The sequence below is a fragment of the Xenopus laevis genome, chromosome 5L, assembly GCF_017654675.1.
Source record: "Xenopus laevis strain J_2021 chromosome 5L, Xenopus_laevis_v10.1, whole genome shotgun sequence".
In the NCBI taxonomy this organism is placed as follows: Eukaryota; Metazoa; Chordata; class Amphibia; order Anura; family Pipidae; genus Xenopus; species Xenopus laevis.
In genome coordinates this window covers 43,862,100-43,876,146 of record NC_054379.1, presented here as the reverse complement: position 1 = coordinate 43,876,146, position 14,047 = coordinate 43,862,100, and the positions used below count along the sequence as shown (strand labels likewise).

The window sequence follows — 14,047 nt, the reverse complement described above, 5'->3', positions numbered from 1 at the left end:
CCCCCCTCAATGTCAATGTAAACGTTAAAAGGTCCCTTTAGCCCATGTACTTTGCCATTCAAGCACTTTTCTTCATTTTTGCCATGTCTGTCAGGTGCAAATCTTTGTGCCTCGCGTTTGGTGCATAGATTTACACCTGTTTGTGAATTGCAGCTGATGGGGCAGCATGTAATTGCCATATAAGTGTCAGAGCACACACAGACATGACCTTGGACAGCCCTTACTTGTTATCTACAAGGAGTTGGTGTGTAATCCTGGTAAACACCTACACTTAAAAAACCTATAGGAAGGTTTACTGGCTTACTGGCTTCTGATAACATTGACCATAAAGTGTAAATTTATGTGATAGGGACCTTAGAGTGTGAGCTCCACTGGGGCAGGGACTGCTTGGAATAATGAAAAAGCTTTTATAAACGGCTGCCACCTTTATCTCAACATCTGGTAAGGGAACCTATAATATCATCATAGTACATTTGGTAAATCAGTAATGGGGCATATACCCAGTGTCAAGTGATCAAAAATGATCCACAATGACAAAAATAGTTATATATTATTCATAAAACATTATTGACAGCTGAGATAATACTTAGTGACACAAATACCAGTCACATCCAATGCATTATAGTGCTTTCAATTCTTTGCAGATTATTCACAGATTAATATTGATAGTGGCAAATTCTAACTATAGCCTAGGATTGCCACCTGTGCAGTTTTGACCCAGACAAACCAGTTTTCATAAGTGCTGTTAGATCAAAACTGCCAAGCCTGTATTCCATATTAGAATAATGGTATTCCATATTAGAAACCTGTCCAAATCTGGACAGGACTGTCCTTTAATGACATGATGATCATCAGGTCACCAATTCTGCATCATAGTCCTGCCCCCTGATAAGCTTGCCCCAACGTCCCACCACCAACGTCACCTGCCCCCCTAATGTCACTGCCGCACCCCCTGCCTGGAGTTACAGAAACAAAAAGGAGGCGACCCTGCTTTAGTCTCATTGATGTTACACTTGGATAATTGGCCTTGATTAATTTTTTACAGTAACATCTTTCTATCAGTGTGCAGGCAGTATTGGTAAATGGTCAGTAATCTATAACTTCAAATAGTTGTGTATAATATGTCTTTCAGTGGAATAGAAAACTGAGTGCATCCACTGGTGTGTTCTGTGACAACCTGGATAATCCAGGTCATTCGTTTCTTATTGTAACAAACACAGTTGCTGTTGTTACTAACATACTCTTATCAAAAAAAAAAAAAATCTGTGTATTACAAGGAAGAATATTGAGTTAAATACCCTATTCAAGTGCATCAACATCTCAACTACATAATCATTTTTCATTTCCAGTATAAAGCATGTTGTTTGCATGATTATTAGATTACATTTTCTATATTGTTTCCATTATGCTTGCCACTCTAAGCATAGCTTTCAATGCATGTTTACATTTTAATATGTTTTCCCAGCTACTCTGAGTACTGCTTCACCATCTCCATTGAGCCCTACTAACTCATTTGATAGGACCACAAACTATAGCACAAATTCTGGTAAGGAAACAATGTGTATGAAGCCTATGCTCACATACATGCACAGTTGCATACACACATATGCCTTGAAGTTTATAAATGATTGTACTTAGGCTGTGCAATGTTTGTGTGAGATACAACATTTTAAAAGACCAGAACACTCAAGTGTAATAGGATGCAAAATGTATATTGTGCTCAGTTTTAGCATTTCCTGATATCATTATCAAAATTTCTTACTGAGAGTGCAGCTGTATATTATTTACTAATAAAGCATACATACATGCTTAACATATTGTATGTATGGTATAGATTATTAACAGCTACAGGTATGGGACCTGTTATCCAGAATGCTCGGAACTTGGGCTTTTCCAGAAAATGGATGTTTCTGTAATTTGGATCATACTGTAAGTCTAATAGAAAATCATGAAAACATTTAACAAACGCAATAGGCTGGTTTTGCTTCCAATAAGGATTAATTATATCTTAGTTTGGATCAAGCACAAGGTACTGTTTTATTATTACAGAGAAAAGGAAAATCATTTAAAAAATTTGGATTATTTGATTATAATGGAGTCTATGGGATCCTGTCTTTCCAGAGCTTTCTGGATAATGGGTTTCCGGATAACAGATCCCATACCTGAACTCTTCAGAATGCAGACATAGGTTGGATAATCCTCTCTCAGGGCAATATATTAAAACATACATGCTAAAAAGTGTTGTATTTAATGCTTAAGATATTAGCATCATCAATTTGCATCACTGATACTGCAGCGTGATAAACAAAAACTTTTACCCTTCATAATGCAAGAATATATGGAAGTACCCTGTTTAGGATGAAATCTTGTGCACCAGAGGTTAGGAAATTAAAGATACATTTATATAAAAGATTAAATATTTCAGTATCTTCTGTTGCCTTCTGTTATTGCAATTACTTCACAGTTTTTTATTATGCATGGAATCTTAACTTTGTTAGTTACGCTAGCAGGTCTGTGAGTGAGCCCTGTATTTTTCCTTTAACAAATTGTGATTACCTAGAGAATAAATATGTTTCGACAATTCCATTAATGATGCATGTTATCTGCATGATTTACTAACTACTTTTTGTAATATGCAGGATATCATTAACCATACCTTTGAATGCATGTGTATTTGCTTTTTGCTAGCAGCTTACAGTACTGTCTCAACAACTACCCTCAACACTAGTAATTTGAATGACACAACTAATAGCTCAAGTTCTGGTATGAAATATGTGCCTTATTATTTATCCCCCAAAATATTAAAATAGCATTTTGTGTAGGTTGCCTATAATTTCAATATCTATGGTAGCAGAATTGTTTGCATAATTGTTTGCATAATAATGAAAAATGTTTAGGGATTGTTAAGTTATTTGTAAATGTAATTGAAAGACATTTTTTTTAATTTAGTTAGACTAGTAATGAAAAGAATACCAAACAACAGATATTGTTTATTAGTTTTCTGCTGTACAGGGACCATGGAAACCACTCAGATATGTGTTTACATTCTTACTGCACTTGACCTGTAAAATCTACCTGAAATGTTTGCCCATGTGATCCAGTAATTCCCTTTTGGAATAATTAGTCAGCATTTATTATACATTCTTCTACCTGACAAATCTTAGGCAGCCTTTTTGTTTATTATGAAATGCTACATTAACATGGTCAGTAGCTGTGCAGTTGTTTAATGCTTCTCCTTAAAATGCATGTTCTGTGCATGTAAGTTTGCATTTTCTTTTTGTTTTGCTTGGTACTTAAGGTTTGTCATTTATGCATGCTCACTTTCTTTTGCCAGCTACTGTAACTTCTGATTTTTCATCTACTTTGAACAATATGATTAATGCTACCACCAGCAATGGTAAGAAAGCAAACTTATTTTACATGAAGGTGCTAAAGAGAATAATGGCCAATGTAAACCTCTGAGCTGCTTAAACAGACACCAAATGCAACAAATATTCTCTAAAAAAAATGAGTTCAGAAAAGCTTCCCGTAGCTATTTACACCAGTTTAAGTTCAAATATCAGGGGGCAGATTTACTAAGGGTCGAATTTCGAAGTTAAAAAAACTTAGAAATTCGTCCATCGAACTCGAAGTTTTTTCAAAAAATTTGGCAATCCTGCTGTCAAAAAAATCGTTAGATTTTTAGCGATCGAAGGATTTTTATTCGACCTGTGGAAGGTCCCCATAGGCTAACATTGCACTTCGGTAGCTTTAATTTGGCGAAGTATGAAGTCCAAGTTTTTTTTAAAGAGACAGTACTTTGATTATCGAATGGTCAAATAGTAGAATGATTTTTAATTTGAATCATTCGAATCGAAGTCGAATATAGCCTATTCGATGGTCGAAGTACCCAAACATATACTTACAAATTCGAACTTTTTGAAATCCAAACCATCACTCGAGCTTAGTAAATTTGCCCCCTGATGTTTAAATGTCACTTTTGCCTATGTTCTTTGCCAGTCAAGCTGTTTGTCAGGTTTAAATCCAGTTTGGGCTGCAAAGATTTTCACCTGATTGTGGGCCGGTAGGGCAGCTTGTAACTGTCATATGAGGGTCAAAGCACATGCAGACATGGCTGTCTCCTTGGACACCCCTTACTTGTGCTTCATTCACAAGAAGCTGTCTTGGAATGCCCATAGAGACAAAGCACATCAACTGGCACAAAGTCGAACAATGCAGAAACTGCACCAGATTTAAAAACTTTATATATTGGTTTATAAATCAGAATCAATAGAGGATCAACCATATGATAAATACTATATGAGTCTTTTTGCTCCAACAAATTTACACAGTTAGTAATATTTTGATTCAGCATAAAAGATTCAGCTGCAAACCACGTCTAACCCAAAATTGAGGAAAGTAAAATCCATCATTTTAACAGAAAAGCCATATTCAGCTGCCAGAGCTTTAAAGTTACATGACATTAAGGATTCCGAATGGATTGACAACTTATTGTTATACCCCAAAGCTGCAAAAAGTCAGAATCATAAAATCTGCCATCTCAAACCTGTCTAGTTCATGTATAAGTCAATAGGTGATGTCCCTTTTACAATTTGAAGATATTGTGATCTGCACTGGGTTTCGTCCGATAATCTGAAAAATTCTGTTTTTTTGCGGCTAACCCGAAAAAATCAAGAAAAAAATTCATACGATTTTCCGCTCGATTTTATTAACGCTGTTTTTCGAAATATTTTAACGATAATATAAAATCATGGATGGGAGTTTAGTCGAGCTTGGTTTAATAAAAATATGAGAATAAATATAAATTCCAGTTTTAGTAAATAACCCCCTTTAGAATTTGGCCCAATGTGAGTCCTGCAAAAAAAAGTGCTACGATTCTTTTGATCCAAATCTTGGATTCATTGCATCCCTACTTCAGAAACAGAAACGTAATTGTCACGATCGGCACCCAGAATCCAGAACCAATGCTAGGCTCCCTGGTCTCAGGTCTTACTTCTGCCCTTAACAGCCGCCTTTCACCTCGGGAGGAGCCCTTGGCTAATTGGATGCCACCAGGTCTTATAAAGAGAGGAGTCAAGCGAGGGTTCTGGATGAGCAGAGGGGCATGATCGTAAAACAAAGTCTTTGGGCAGAAGGTCACAGTTCAAGGAACAGAAGAAAGCATAGTCAAACAGGCCAGGTCGGGGGGCATAATATAAGCCAGACAAGTAAGGGTCAAAACCAGCAATCAATCAAGAGTGGTCAAACAGGCACGGGTCGAATTAGAGAGTGTAGATTAGTCGGTTACCAGGCAGGGATCAGGATCACAGAAGTCAGAGTAGTCAAAACAGGCAGGGGCCAAAACAGGAATCAGGTATCAGATTTATCAAGAATAGCACCCAGGAACTCTCAAAGATGAACCTAACAACGGGCAATAGAAAATATGCAAAGTCCCTTTAAATACTTTTAAAACTCGCGCCATTGCGTGATGACGTCATCACGCCAGCGTCGTTTGCTTATAAACCTAGGCTACGCGCGCCATAGAGGAGCTGGCAGCCAGGGAAAGAGGATCAACGATGCGGGCGTACCCGCCGAGAGCGCGTGGGTGTCCCCAACACCCCACTAGATCACCAGGGTGAGTTTTCGTCACAGTAAATATGTGATGTAGGACCCGGGTGCAGTCACACCCCCCCCCCCGGTAGTTCCTCCACTGTTCAGAAACATTGTTGGTTTGTAAAGCTTTCCAAGGATTATCAAAGATTTGGCATTCTAGTGATCGCAGAGAATACTAATCATTGAACACATTCCAAACATTTTGTTTCTAGGGTGTGGCATTGGAGGAAGTAGGCTTCCTACATGAAATATATTCAATACTGTTGTCGAACAAACAGGATACTATAAAGCTGGGTAGAGTTACCAAGAATTATGATGATTAAATACTAGATTATATACATACTAGATGATATGATTTAGTGTTTCTTTTTTCCCACTAATGGGGACCAAACATGGGCAGATTTAAGATGCCAACCCCTTCATACTGATTCGGCAGCTTATCTGCACATGTATAAGCCCTTTTCAATAGACAATCCCATGAAGCAAGTTCTCATGGGGATCGTTGGTGCGTGTAGCATGTTGCTGAGGAAGGGGGCCTGGTTTATGAAGGAGGGAACCAGGACTTTTTTGATAAGAGAAATAGTTAATTGTATATGGCCAGTGACTGACAGCTGATCTGTTTCATGACTGGAGCATTTAATTCTCTTCCCTTTGCCATCACTTTTTCCCTCCCATTCAACTAATAGATCAGAAGTACCAGTCAAATGTAGAGTGATGAATAGTATGTACAATTAACATGGTTACAAAATAACAAATAATACTTCTGTGAAGAACATATCAAGTATGACTGGTAAAGCAAGCCACTTTAAGAAATGCTGCCTCCTTTGAAATAAATTTGTGTTATTAAGAAATAATAACATGCCATAAAATTGTGAATTTTGCCCTTTTTTTTTTGTTTTTTGTTAACTTATTTTTCTTGTCCCCAGCTAAGAAATATGTGCTTTAGCATGGCTCTTCAATAATGTTTGCCTAATGTTGCGTCATGCTTTAACTGTGGCTGGTATATAACTACGGTACCATTTAAGTTTTATTGTCTCTTTTAGCAGCTACATCCTCACCATCTACCATGATAACTATTAACATGAATGATACTAACCACATCAATAACTCTCAGCCTGGTAAGAAAAATGTATTTAATTTATCCTATTTAAGCATATTGTTAAATATAAATACGTAATAACCGCAGGATCTAAAATGTCTAGATGTGATATCGACCTAATATATGCCTTTGTCCAGTTTATGGTCTTGTCAGTGCTGCTTGGAACTACTCCCTAATTCCATTTGGTTTGTACATCCTATGATCGTCTGAAAACGGCCAACTTTTTTCATGTAAAATAAAGACAACCTTTTAATATTCCCATCTGCGACGTGTATGATGGATGTTGTTTCTCTACGTTAGCAGCCATTTACAGGAGACTCTTTCATACTTTAAAGCTTGCCTTCGGGAGTTTTATATACATGCTGCCTTTTATGATGTGTTTTTATTTTCTTTACATTGAGATTAATGATTGGTGGTGATGCTTTTGTTATGTTGATACATTTCTTCCAAGTCTTTTTTTCTAGCTGTTTAATCGCTAGCTTCCACTCATATTTGACCTAAAGATTCTGTGTGATATTACCCTCTCTTTTATATTGCACATACAATGTAATTGCATGCGCTTAGAATAATATTTTGTAAGGTACTAATACCGATCAAACTATTTTGAGCTACTGTATAGTGCTTTTCTTAAATGGCATGCAGCTAATGCTCAGACCTGCTCCCCCGATTGGCCACCCCCTAAAAAGAAAAGAAGATGTGGAGCAGGATGACGGCATGCGAGGGGGGAGCTTATAAGTTGGAAGGGGGCCCCTGGTGACTGCCAGGAGGGCCCTTGGTGTCATAGACCCAGTGGGCTCCAATGCTCCAGTCCGACCCTGATGTTCAACATTTGGTCAGGGCCTGCTTAGCTCATAAGAAGGTTACATAGATGTGTGATTCATACACCAATAGTTCTCTAAATACAGTATATAGGGCAGCAAATGTTCATCCTAAATCTTAACATAATTGTAACGTAAGATGTCCTTCCAGGAGTATTTAGGAGAGGAAATCTCACCCAATCTCACACTCCTCGCCTGGAGCCTTGTCTCCCCAGCCACTGCTCTGGGCTCTCATGGGGGGGGGCAGTCTCAAAGTTTGAACTAGCACAGTGTATATATTTGATGTTCTGGAGAAATTGTATTGGTGATTAGATATTAATGGTGACATTGCTTTTTTTTATAATACATATTCAATAACAGCTTCTTTTTACTTTGTTGTATGGCATAACACATGCAGATTTGCAGGAACTCAAAGTTCCTGCTAAATTTTTCATCAGAATGAAGAGAACCCCAGTCACAAGTTCCTGGACATATTTGCAATTGCAGGACTCAAAAATAAAAGGTGTAAGGGGCATTGGAATTATCTCCACTCCAATAGTCTGGCCTGTGAAACAACGACCAGTACCCACAGAAAAAGGCTCTGCATTGAAGGAGGAACCTGATAACAATAATGCCGCAGATTTCTTCTTTACACCTACGCAGTCTACTCTGTCTCTATCTACCACTTTCAGAACTACTGAAATTTCAAAAAACATTACAGTAGGTGACCAATTGACTCAAAACATTTCCAGTCATAGCAATATTTCATCTCTCAGAAACATGAGTCAATTATTTGACCAAGAATCCAGCAAGGAGGACATATCAGTGCACCAAGATACAGAAGGTTCTGGGATGGAAACTGTGGTTCCTAGTCGGAAAATGTCAAACATCTCTTTGGAAAATGTGCACATCAGCAATGCAAGCAGAACTTGGCATAATAATGAAAACACTATTGTTGGACTGGATAAAAAGCATGCGGCTGGTATATCTGATGGTTTATATCAGACTTTCCCAAATGTGATTTCTCATCCCCCTCACATTACTGCACATGTTTCCCATTATCATTTATCATCAGATAATGGTCTGTACTTAGATGAAATATCAGATTCCAGTGTGTCCAATAGCAAACATACCACAAATAGCATGCCCAGAACCAAGGTTCCTGGCCTTATAGAATTAGAAAATGCAGATAAAGCATCTGCTGCAGAATCTGTAGGCCTGCTTGCTAAGTTTCTAACAATCCCTGTCCATGGAACATATGTTTTGCAAAATATCAAAGAAACAAAGACCCCATTTGAGTCTAACGTTAATCTGCTAGTAGAACAGAATCCTTCTGAATACAGCATTCTCTCATCTAATTTTGCATCTCTTATGCTAAGAAATAAATACATACATTCAGCAACCACACACAACAAAGATAGCATTTCATGCAACTCCCCCTCCAGCTATGATCTTTCTAGTTACAATACTGTAAAAACTGAATATGTTTCAGATAACCTAGAGCCTGCCATACCAGTTCCTCTGCCAGGGAGTTTGCCAGCCCAAAGAGCAAATATGCAGCCGCTTTCCATAAACTACTATATGGGCAAATCTCTCAGTCCTTCACATACTATTATTGGCCAAACTCAAGGGCGTTTACGCACTAATTATGTAGCAGAATCACAAGAAGGGATTTCTCAGGAAGTATTAAAACCCCATGATGCCTTTTTGAACCAGCAAGTTACAGACATTTCAGATTCTCTGACACCAAGTTATGATCTCCTGCATTCACAGTGGAATGACAACAGAGATGCTCTTTATAATTCATTTTCATCAAGTTATGATGTACAGTTTGATCAGTGGACGTATACAACATTACCATATGAAGAAGTAACAAGTAACAGGAAAGCTTCAACTAAGGATTCATATCACCAACAAACTGCACAGCTACCATTTATGACAAAAAACGAGGAATATTTAGAAGAGTTTGATTATGGTGTGACGCAGTTTTCAGGTGATAATGATTTTTTAGAAGAAGAGAAATTGTATTTAGTCTCAAGAAATCCAATTATTAGAAATTCAAAAAGCAAAGATGATGTCTTTCTAAATTCTTTAGTAACTTCCTCAAACCAAATTGAATTTCTGGGAAATGAATTTCTTGCAGAACATAGTAGTTTATATGGACACCAAAATAGTAACTATACCCCTTTAGAAAGAGAAAGCATACAGGATTTATCACCACTTCTCAATCTGGACAGTAAAGGGAAAACTGTCTATGCATCTCAAACTAGTTTAAGTCATGAAGAAAGACTACAGATGCCTATTTACCCTGTTTATATCACCAAAACACTTTATCTACCCTGTACCTTGGAAAAAATTATTATCTCAGGCACGAACAATGCAGCTAAACAAAACATGATTACAAATACAAAATTTCTACACCCTCAGAGTAAAGCAACCTATCTAGATATGAATGGTTTAAAAAATAACAAAGGTATGTTTGCAGAAAATCTAATGTCTAATTATGCACTGGAAAATAACATATTTTCTGGCAACTCTGAAGACATAGACATTGGGCTCAGTGGGCTATCTGAAACCCCTCCGTTGGAGCACACTTTTAATGACCCTTTGTCTTTCATCACTCAAACTGCAGAACTCTTTCCTTCCAAAGGAGATACACTATCCTATCCTGACATTAAGTTACAAACTTCTGTTAGCATTGGGAGAACAGCAGTTGCTGAAAGACAAACAGAATCTATAGAAGGTTCATATTCACATTTTTTCGAAGATCCTTTCAAAAGTGCAAGCTCACTTGTGGCTACTGAGTGGTCTTACTGGTCAGTGGAAGAATCTTTAAAACTGCCAACTGGGCGTGTAAAAAATACAGCTGGAGTGTCACAGATGGAAATTTCAGTGTTCTATAAAGCATCCCAGCCACTTAGTTCAGCTTTGGAAACTGTAGGAATCGCTAGTACTGAGATAACAGCAACCAAAGGCATAATAGATGAACAAAGCACTGCACAGTTATATGCCTCTACAGAAGAAGGAAATTATTTCAGTGGAACTGGTCCTCAGTTCAGCAGCTATGCATCATATAATCAAATATCAACTGAAGGTCTTCATTGTCCTTGCAACATTTTCACAGATTTACACTGTTTGTGTGGACAGGATGTTACCAGCCGTACGTGAAAGTTACTAGTATTAGATATAACCCTTGTGATTTTTATAGAGCAGATGTTCATGTAATTATATATGTTTTAGTTCGGCTTTTTATCAGACAGATTATATTTTAATTTGCTAATAAATAATCCGAACATATAAAATAAATAAGGGGCATTTATCTTAGTGAGTTGCATTTAATTTGTTCTCTGTCTGCGTTTTATCCAATTTAATATTTATTGGGCATATTTGTCAAAGAGGGCACAGACATTTTGCCAGAGAATCCCACAGCATGTTCTCTTGTATGTGCTTTTTAAAGTTATTCTCTGACAAATGTTAGTGAAATGTCTTATTCACCCTATAATAAATATGGCCCAAGTGTATTTTTTTTATTACAAGCTTTGATAAATGCCCCATTAAATCAATATAGTGTTCTAACCAGTTGAACAAAGTGTATCTGTATCAGTAACAATGAGTGGTCCGATATAAATTACTTGAAGGACTGGGTAAAAGCAATAAAACGATAAAATAGAGCAAAGATACCAAATCCTTGACTTTTCGAATATTTGCAACTTATAGTACAGTATATTGTATGCCTTTATGCTGTAGTCTGTACACAGGTTAGGAACATCTGGGTGGTGGAAATCTGACTGGCATATAGATAATTTACACAATTACTCTTTAAGTTGGCCTCACTTATTTTCACAGAATACCTACCATATAGTTATTACTTATTAATTCCAATGAAAATGTTTTGTACCAGGAGCACCAGAAGAGAAGCTGTCAATGAGCAGACTCTGGAATGAGACTGTTGTTTCCTGGCATTATTAATTATTTAGCTCATGCCTTGGCTATGAGCCTCTAATCTCCTTTATCAACTCAATTCGCATACATTAGGTTTGTTTCCATATTAAGCCAACAATCTTTTTTTTTAAAGTTTTTGGAGCATAAAATACTCTACACCATGTAAAAGAGAATTGAATTTCTGTTTAAATTGTGTTTACATTTATAAAATTGCACATAGCATGTTGGTTGTTTGATAACAAATACTATAGGTGTTAACTGCTATATGAATTTGTTTTACCTAGGCATGTCCTTCATCTAAAAATTTTCAGAGCCACTTATTAGCAAATGTACAGTTGCACTTTAGTTAACAAAAACCTGAGGAGACTGCAGAGTTTTGTTTCCATAGTTTGTTTTCCATAAATATCTATTGCTTTAGTATCTATATATTTCAGATTTTTTTTGTTGTGACATATTAAATTGTTTTACATTAACACAATAAAGGTAGAATAATTTATCATGTTACGCACAACATTATTGGTCGATAGGCGAAACATAGTGTAATGTATGTGTCCAGGATTCTGCTATCATATTTTAGTATGCTAATTAATGTATGTAGTACTGCTAATTGTGCTTAAGGGAAAAATAAACCAACTTTTTAACGTGAGCTCATTCAGCCAGGCTTATGTAGGAAAGGTGCATAAATAAAATAAATATATATGAAATATATGTAAATGTGTTTTCTTCTACACAAATATACCTGCTTCCAAAGACATCATGTTCCATTGTGAAGTCCCTTTGCTTTCCAAAGAATAAATACAGCGCACACTATAGAAAGCAGAGCAGCTTCAAGTGCCAGAATCCATCACTTCACAATGGAACAAGATAAGGCAGTGGTTGCGTTGCTTTGTAAGCTTAAGAGGGCACTGGAGACTATGAACAACAATAAAAAAATCATGGTTTGGTTTTTGTGTAGAAAAAATACATTTATATTTATTTCTGGAAATTTAGATGTCAAAAGGGGTTATATTTCCTCTTTAATTCAAAAGTTGAATGTTGACAAATTAAGATTAAAAAACAATTAAAAGGCAACATTGTGCTGGTGGCAGTTTGTTCTGCAAAGGACACAAAACAATTCATAGTTAAAATGTGACACCACAATCAGAGGAAATCACATTATAGTTGACTTACTTACAGTGCCTTTACTGTCTTTTATAAACAGATCACTGCCCATTTCTACAGAAACCTCTTCTAGAGACAATCTTATTGCAGTGAAGGAAATAAATGTAAATGAAAGTCAATTACAAAACTGTCATGTTTTGTTAATTATTGAAATAGTGAAAGTGTGTCAGAATTAGACCAACAGCTGAGTTATAGATTCATAACTGGCACAAATATTGTTGCCTATTGTAGTTAAACAGTTCAATTCATATGCCCTTTATTTACATGCATTATATCCTTAAAGGTGATATCAACCCAAATAATTAGTTTTTTTAAGCACATTGAACGAAAATACTTCAGTATACCATTAGAGAGCTCCGTGGTCTAGTAGAGGTGTTGTTATCTTTAACATAAACTATAAACACATTGCTGAATTGCTGCTTTATATTGCATGCTTGTACCTAATAGGCAGGGAGGTAAACTGTCTTGTCTTTCACGCTAAATTAAATCTAGAATGGTAAACATGTTTAATAGAGGATAAGTGTATCTTCAGACACTATAAGCCTGTAATTACAACCAATTGCACATGGTTGATTCTCTGCAACCTCCTCGGAGTGTAAAATGTAGATTATTGTACTGTACTAATCTCCCTGACATTCCGATAGAAGCACTGTCTAGTGGCAGGTATGAAGTCAAACCCGTTGGACAGGTTTCCAAGGTTCAAATGGTTGTCTACATTTTTAGATTAAAAAAAAAGGAAGGTAATAAGTGCATAGCTCTTTAAAAACACAAAGCTGTGCTAGATCTTTTAAACATATTTGTTTTGTTTGGGGAGTCTCCAAAAATAATATGCTTGATATACCAATATATAACTCCTAAGAAGCACATTCAAGTGCAGTGCTCCAAAACAATTCTGTTTTATTTGGGCTACCTCCAAGTTTAATACACTTGGTAAACAAATGGCTGGGATCAGACGTAGATAGCAACCAAAATAAGTTTAACTATGTGTCTTTTTGTACATACAGGTAAATACATTATGTACCATTTGAAAGTCTAAATGATACATAGATGTGCAGAGGTCAAAACTGGAACAATATTAATACAGATATATTGTGTTTTCACATACTTTAAAATCGGCTAATAAAATCACCTGAAAGTTTTGCTTATATCTGTAATAGAATGGATTCCGGGCTATTGCTACGTTATGCTTTATATGAATTACATTTAGTTCCAATTTCAATTTACTTCAAAACTCCTGCTACAGCGGTCACTAACACTAGAAAATATGAGTTAGAAATAGTTAGAATTGTATGCATCTATTCAGGCTTTTTGTATTTTAAAAATCTTTTATGTGTACAGGTGGAACATTTTACAGGATCTCCATAACTGTTGTCAACTACAATCTTGATAATGAATCAGAAGTGCAGCGTACAGTATCAGACTGGGTAAGTAAATACAGTTGTTTCATATATACAGG

General features: G+C 36.4%; 1 protein-coding gene across 17 annotated transcripts in view; it reads left to right on the top strand.

The window, feature by feature from the left end:
• Window positions 1-14,047, top strand: part of LOC108716663 (adhesion G-protein coupled receptor G6) — a 107,640-nt gene that overhangs the window by 67,527 nt on the left and 26,066 nt on the right. For 9 of the 17 annotated variants that reach the window (XM_041562707.1, XM_041562705.1, XM_041562704.1 and 6 more), the window contains 4 exons: window positions 1,466-1,546; window positions 3,335-3,397; window positions 6,636-6,710; window positions 13,930-14,015. In XM_041562707.1, coding sequence (XP_041418641.1) covers window positions 1,466-1,546; window positions 3,335-3,397; window positions 6,636-6,710; window positions 13,930-14,015 — 305 coding nt within the window. Of the gene's footprint in view, window positions 1-1,465; window positions 1,547-3,334; window positions 3,398-6,635; window positions 6,711-6,742; window positions 10,649-13,929; window positions 14,016-14,047 lie in introns of those variants that run through there. The other 8 variants (XM_018262969.2, XM_041562709.1, XM_041562708.1 and 5 more) reach the window with 6 other exon arrangements.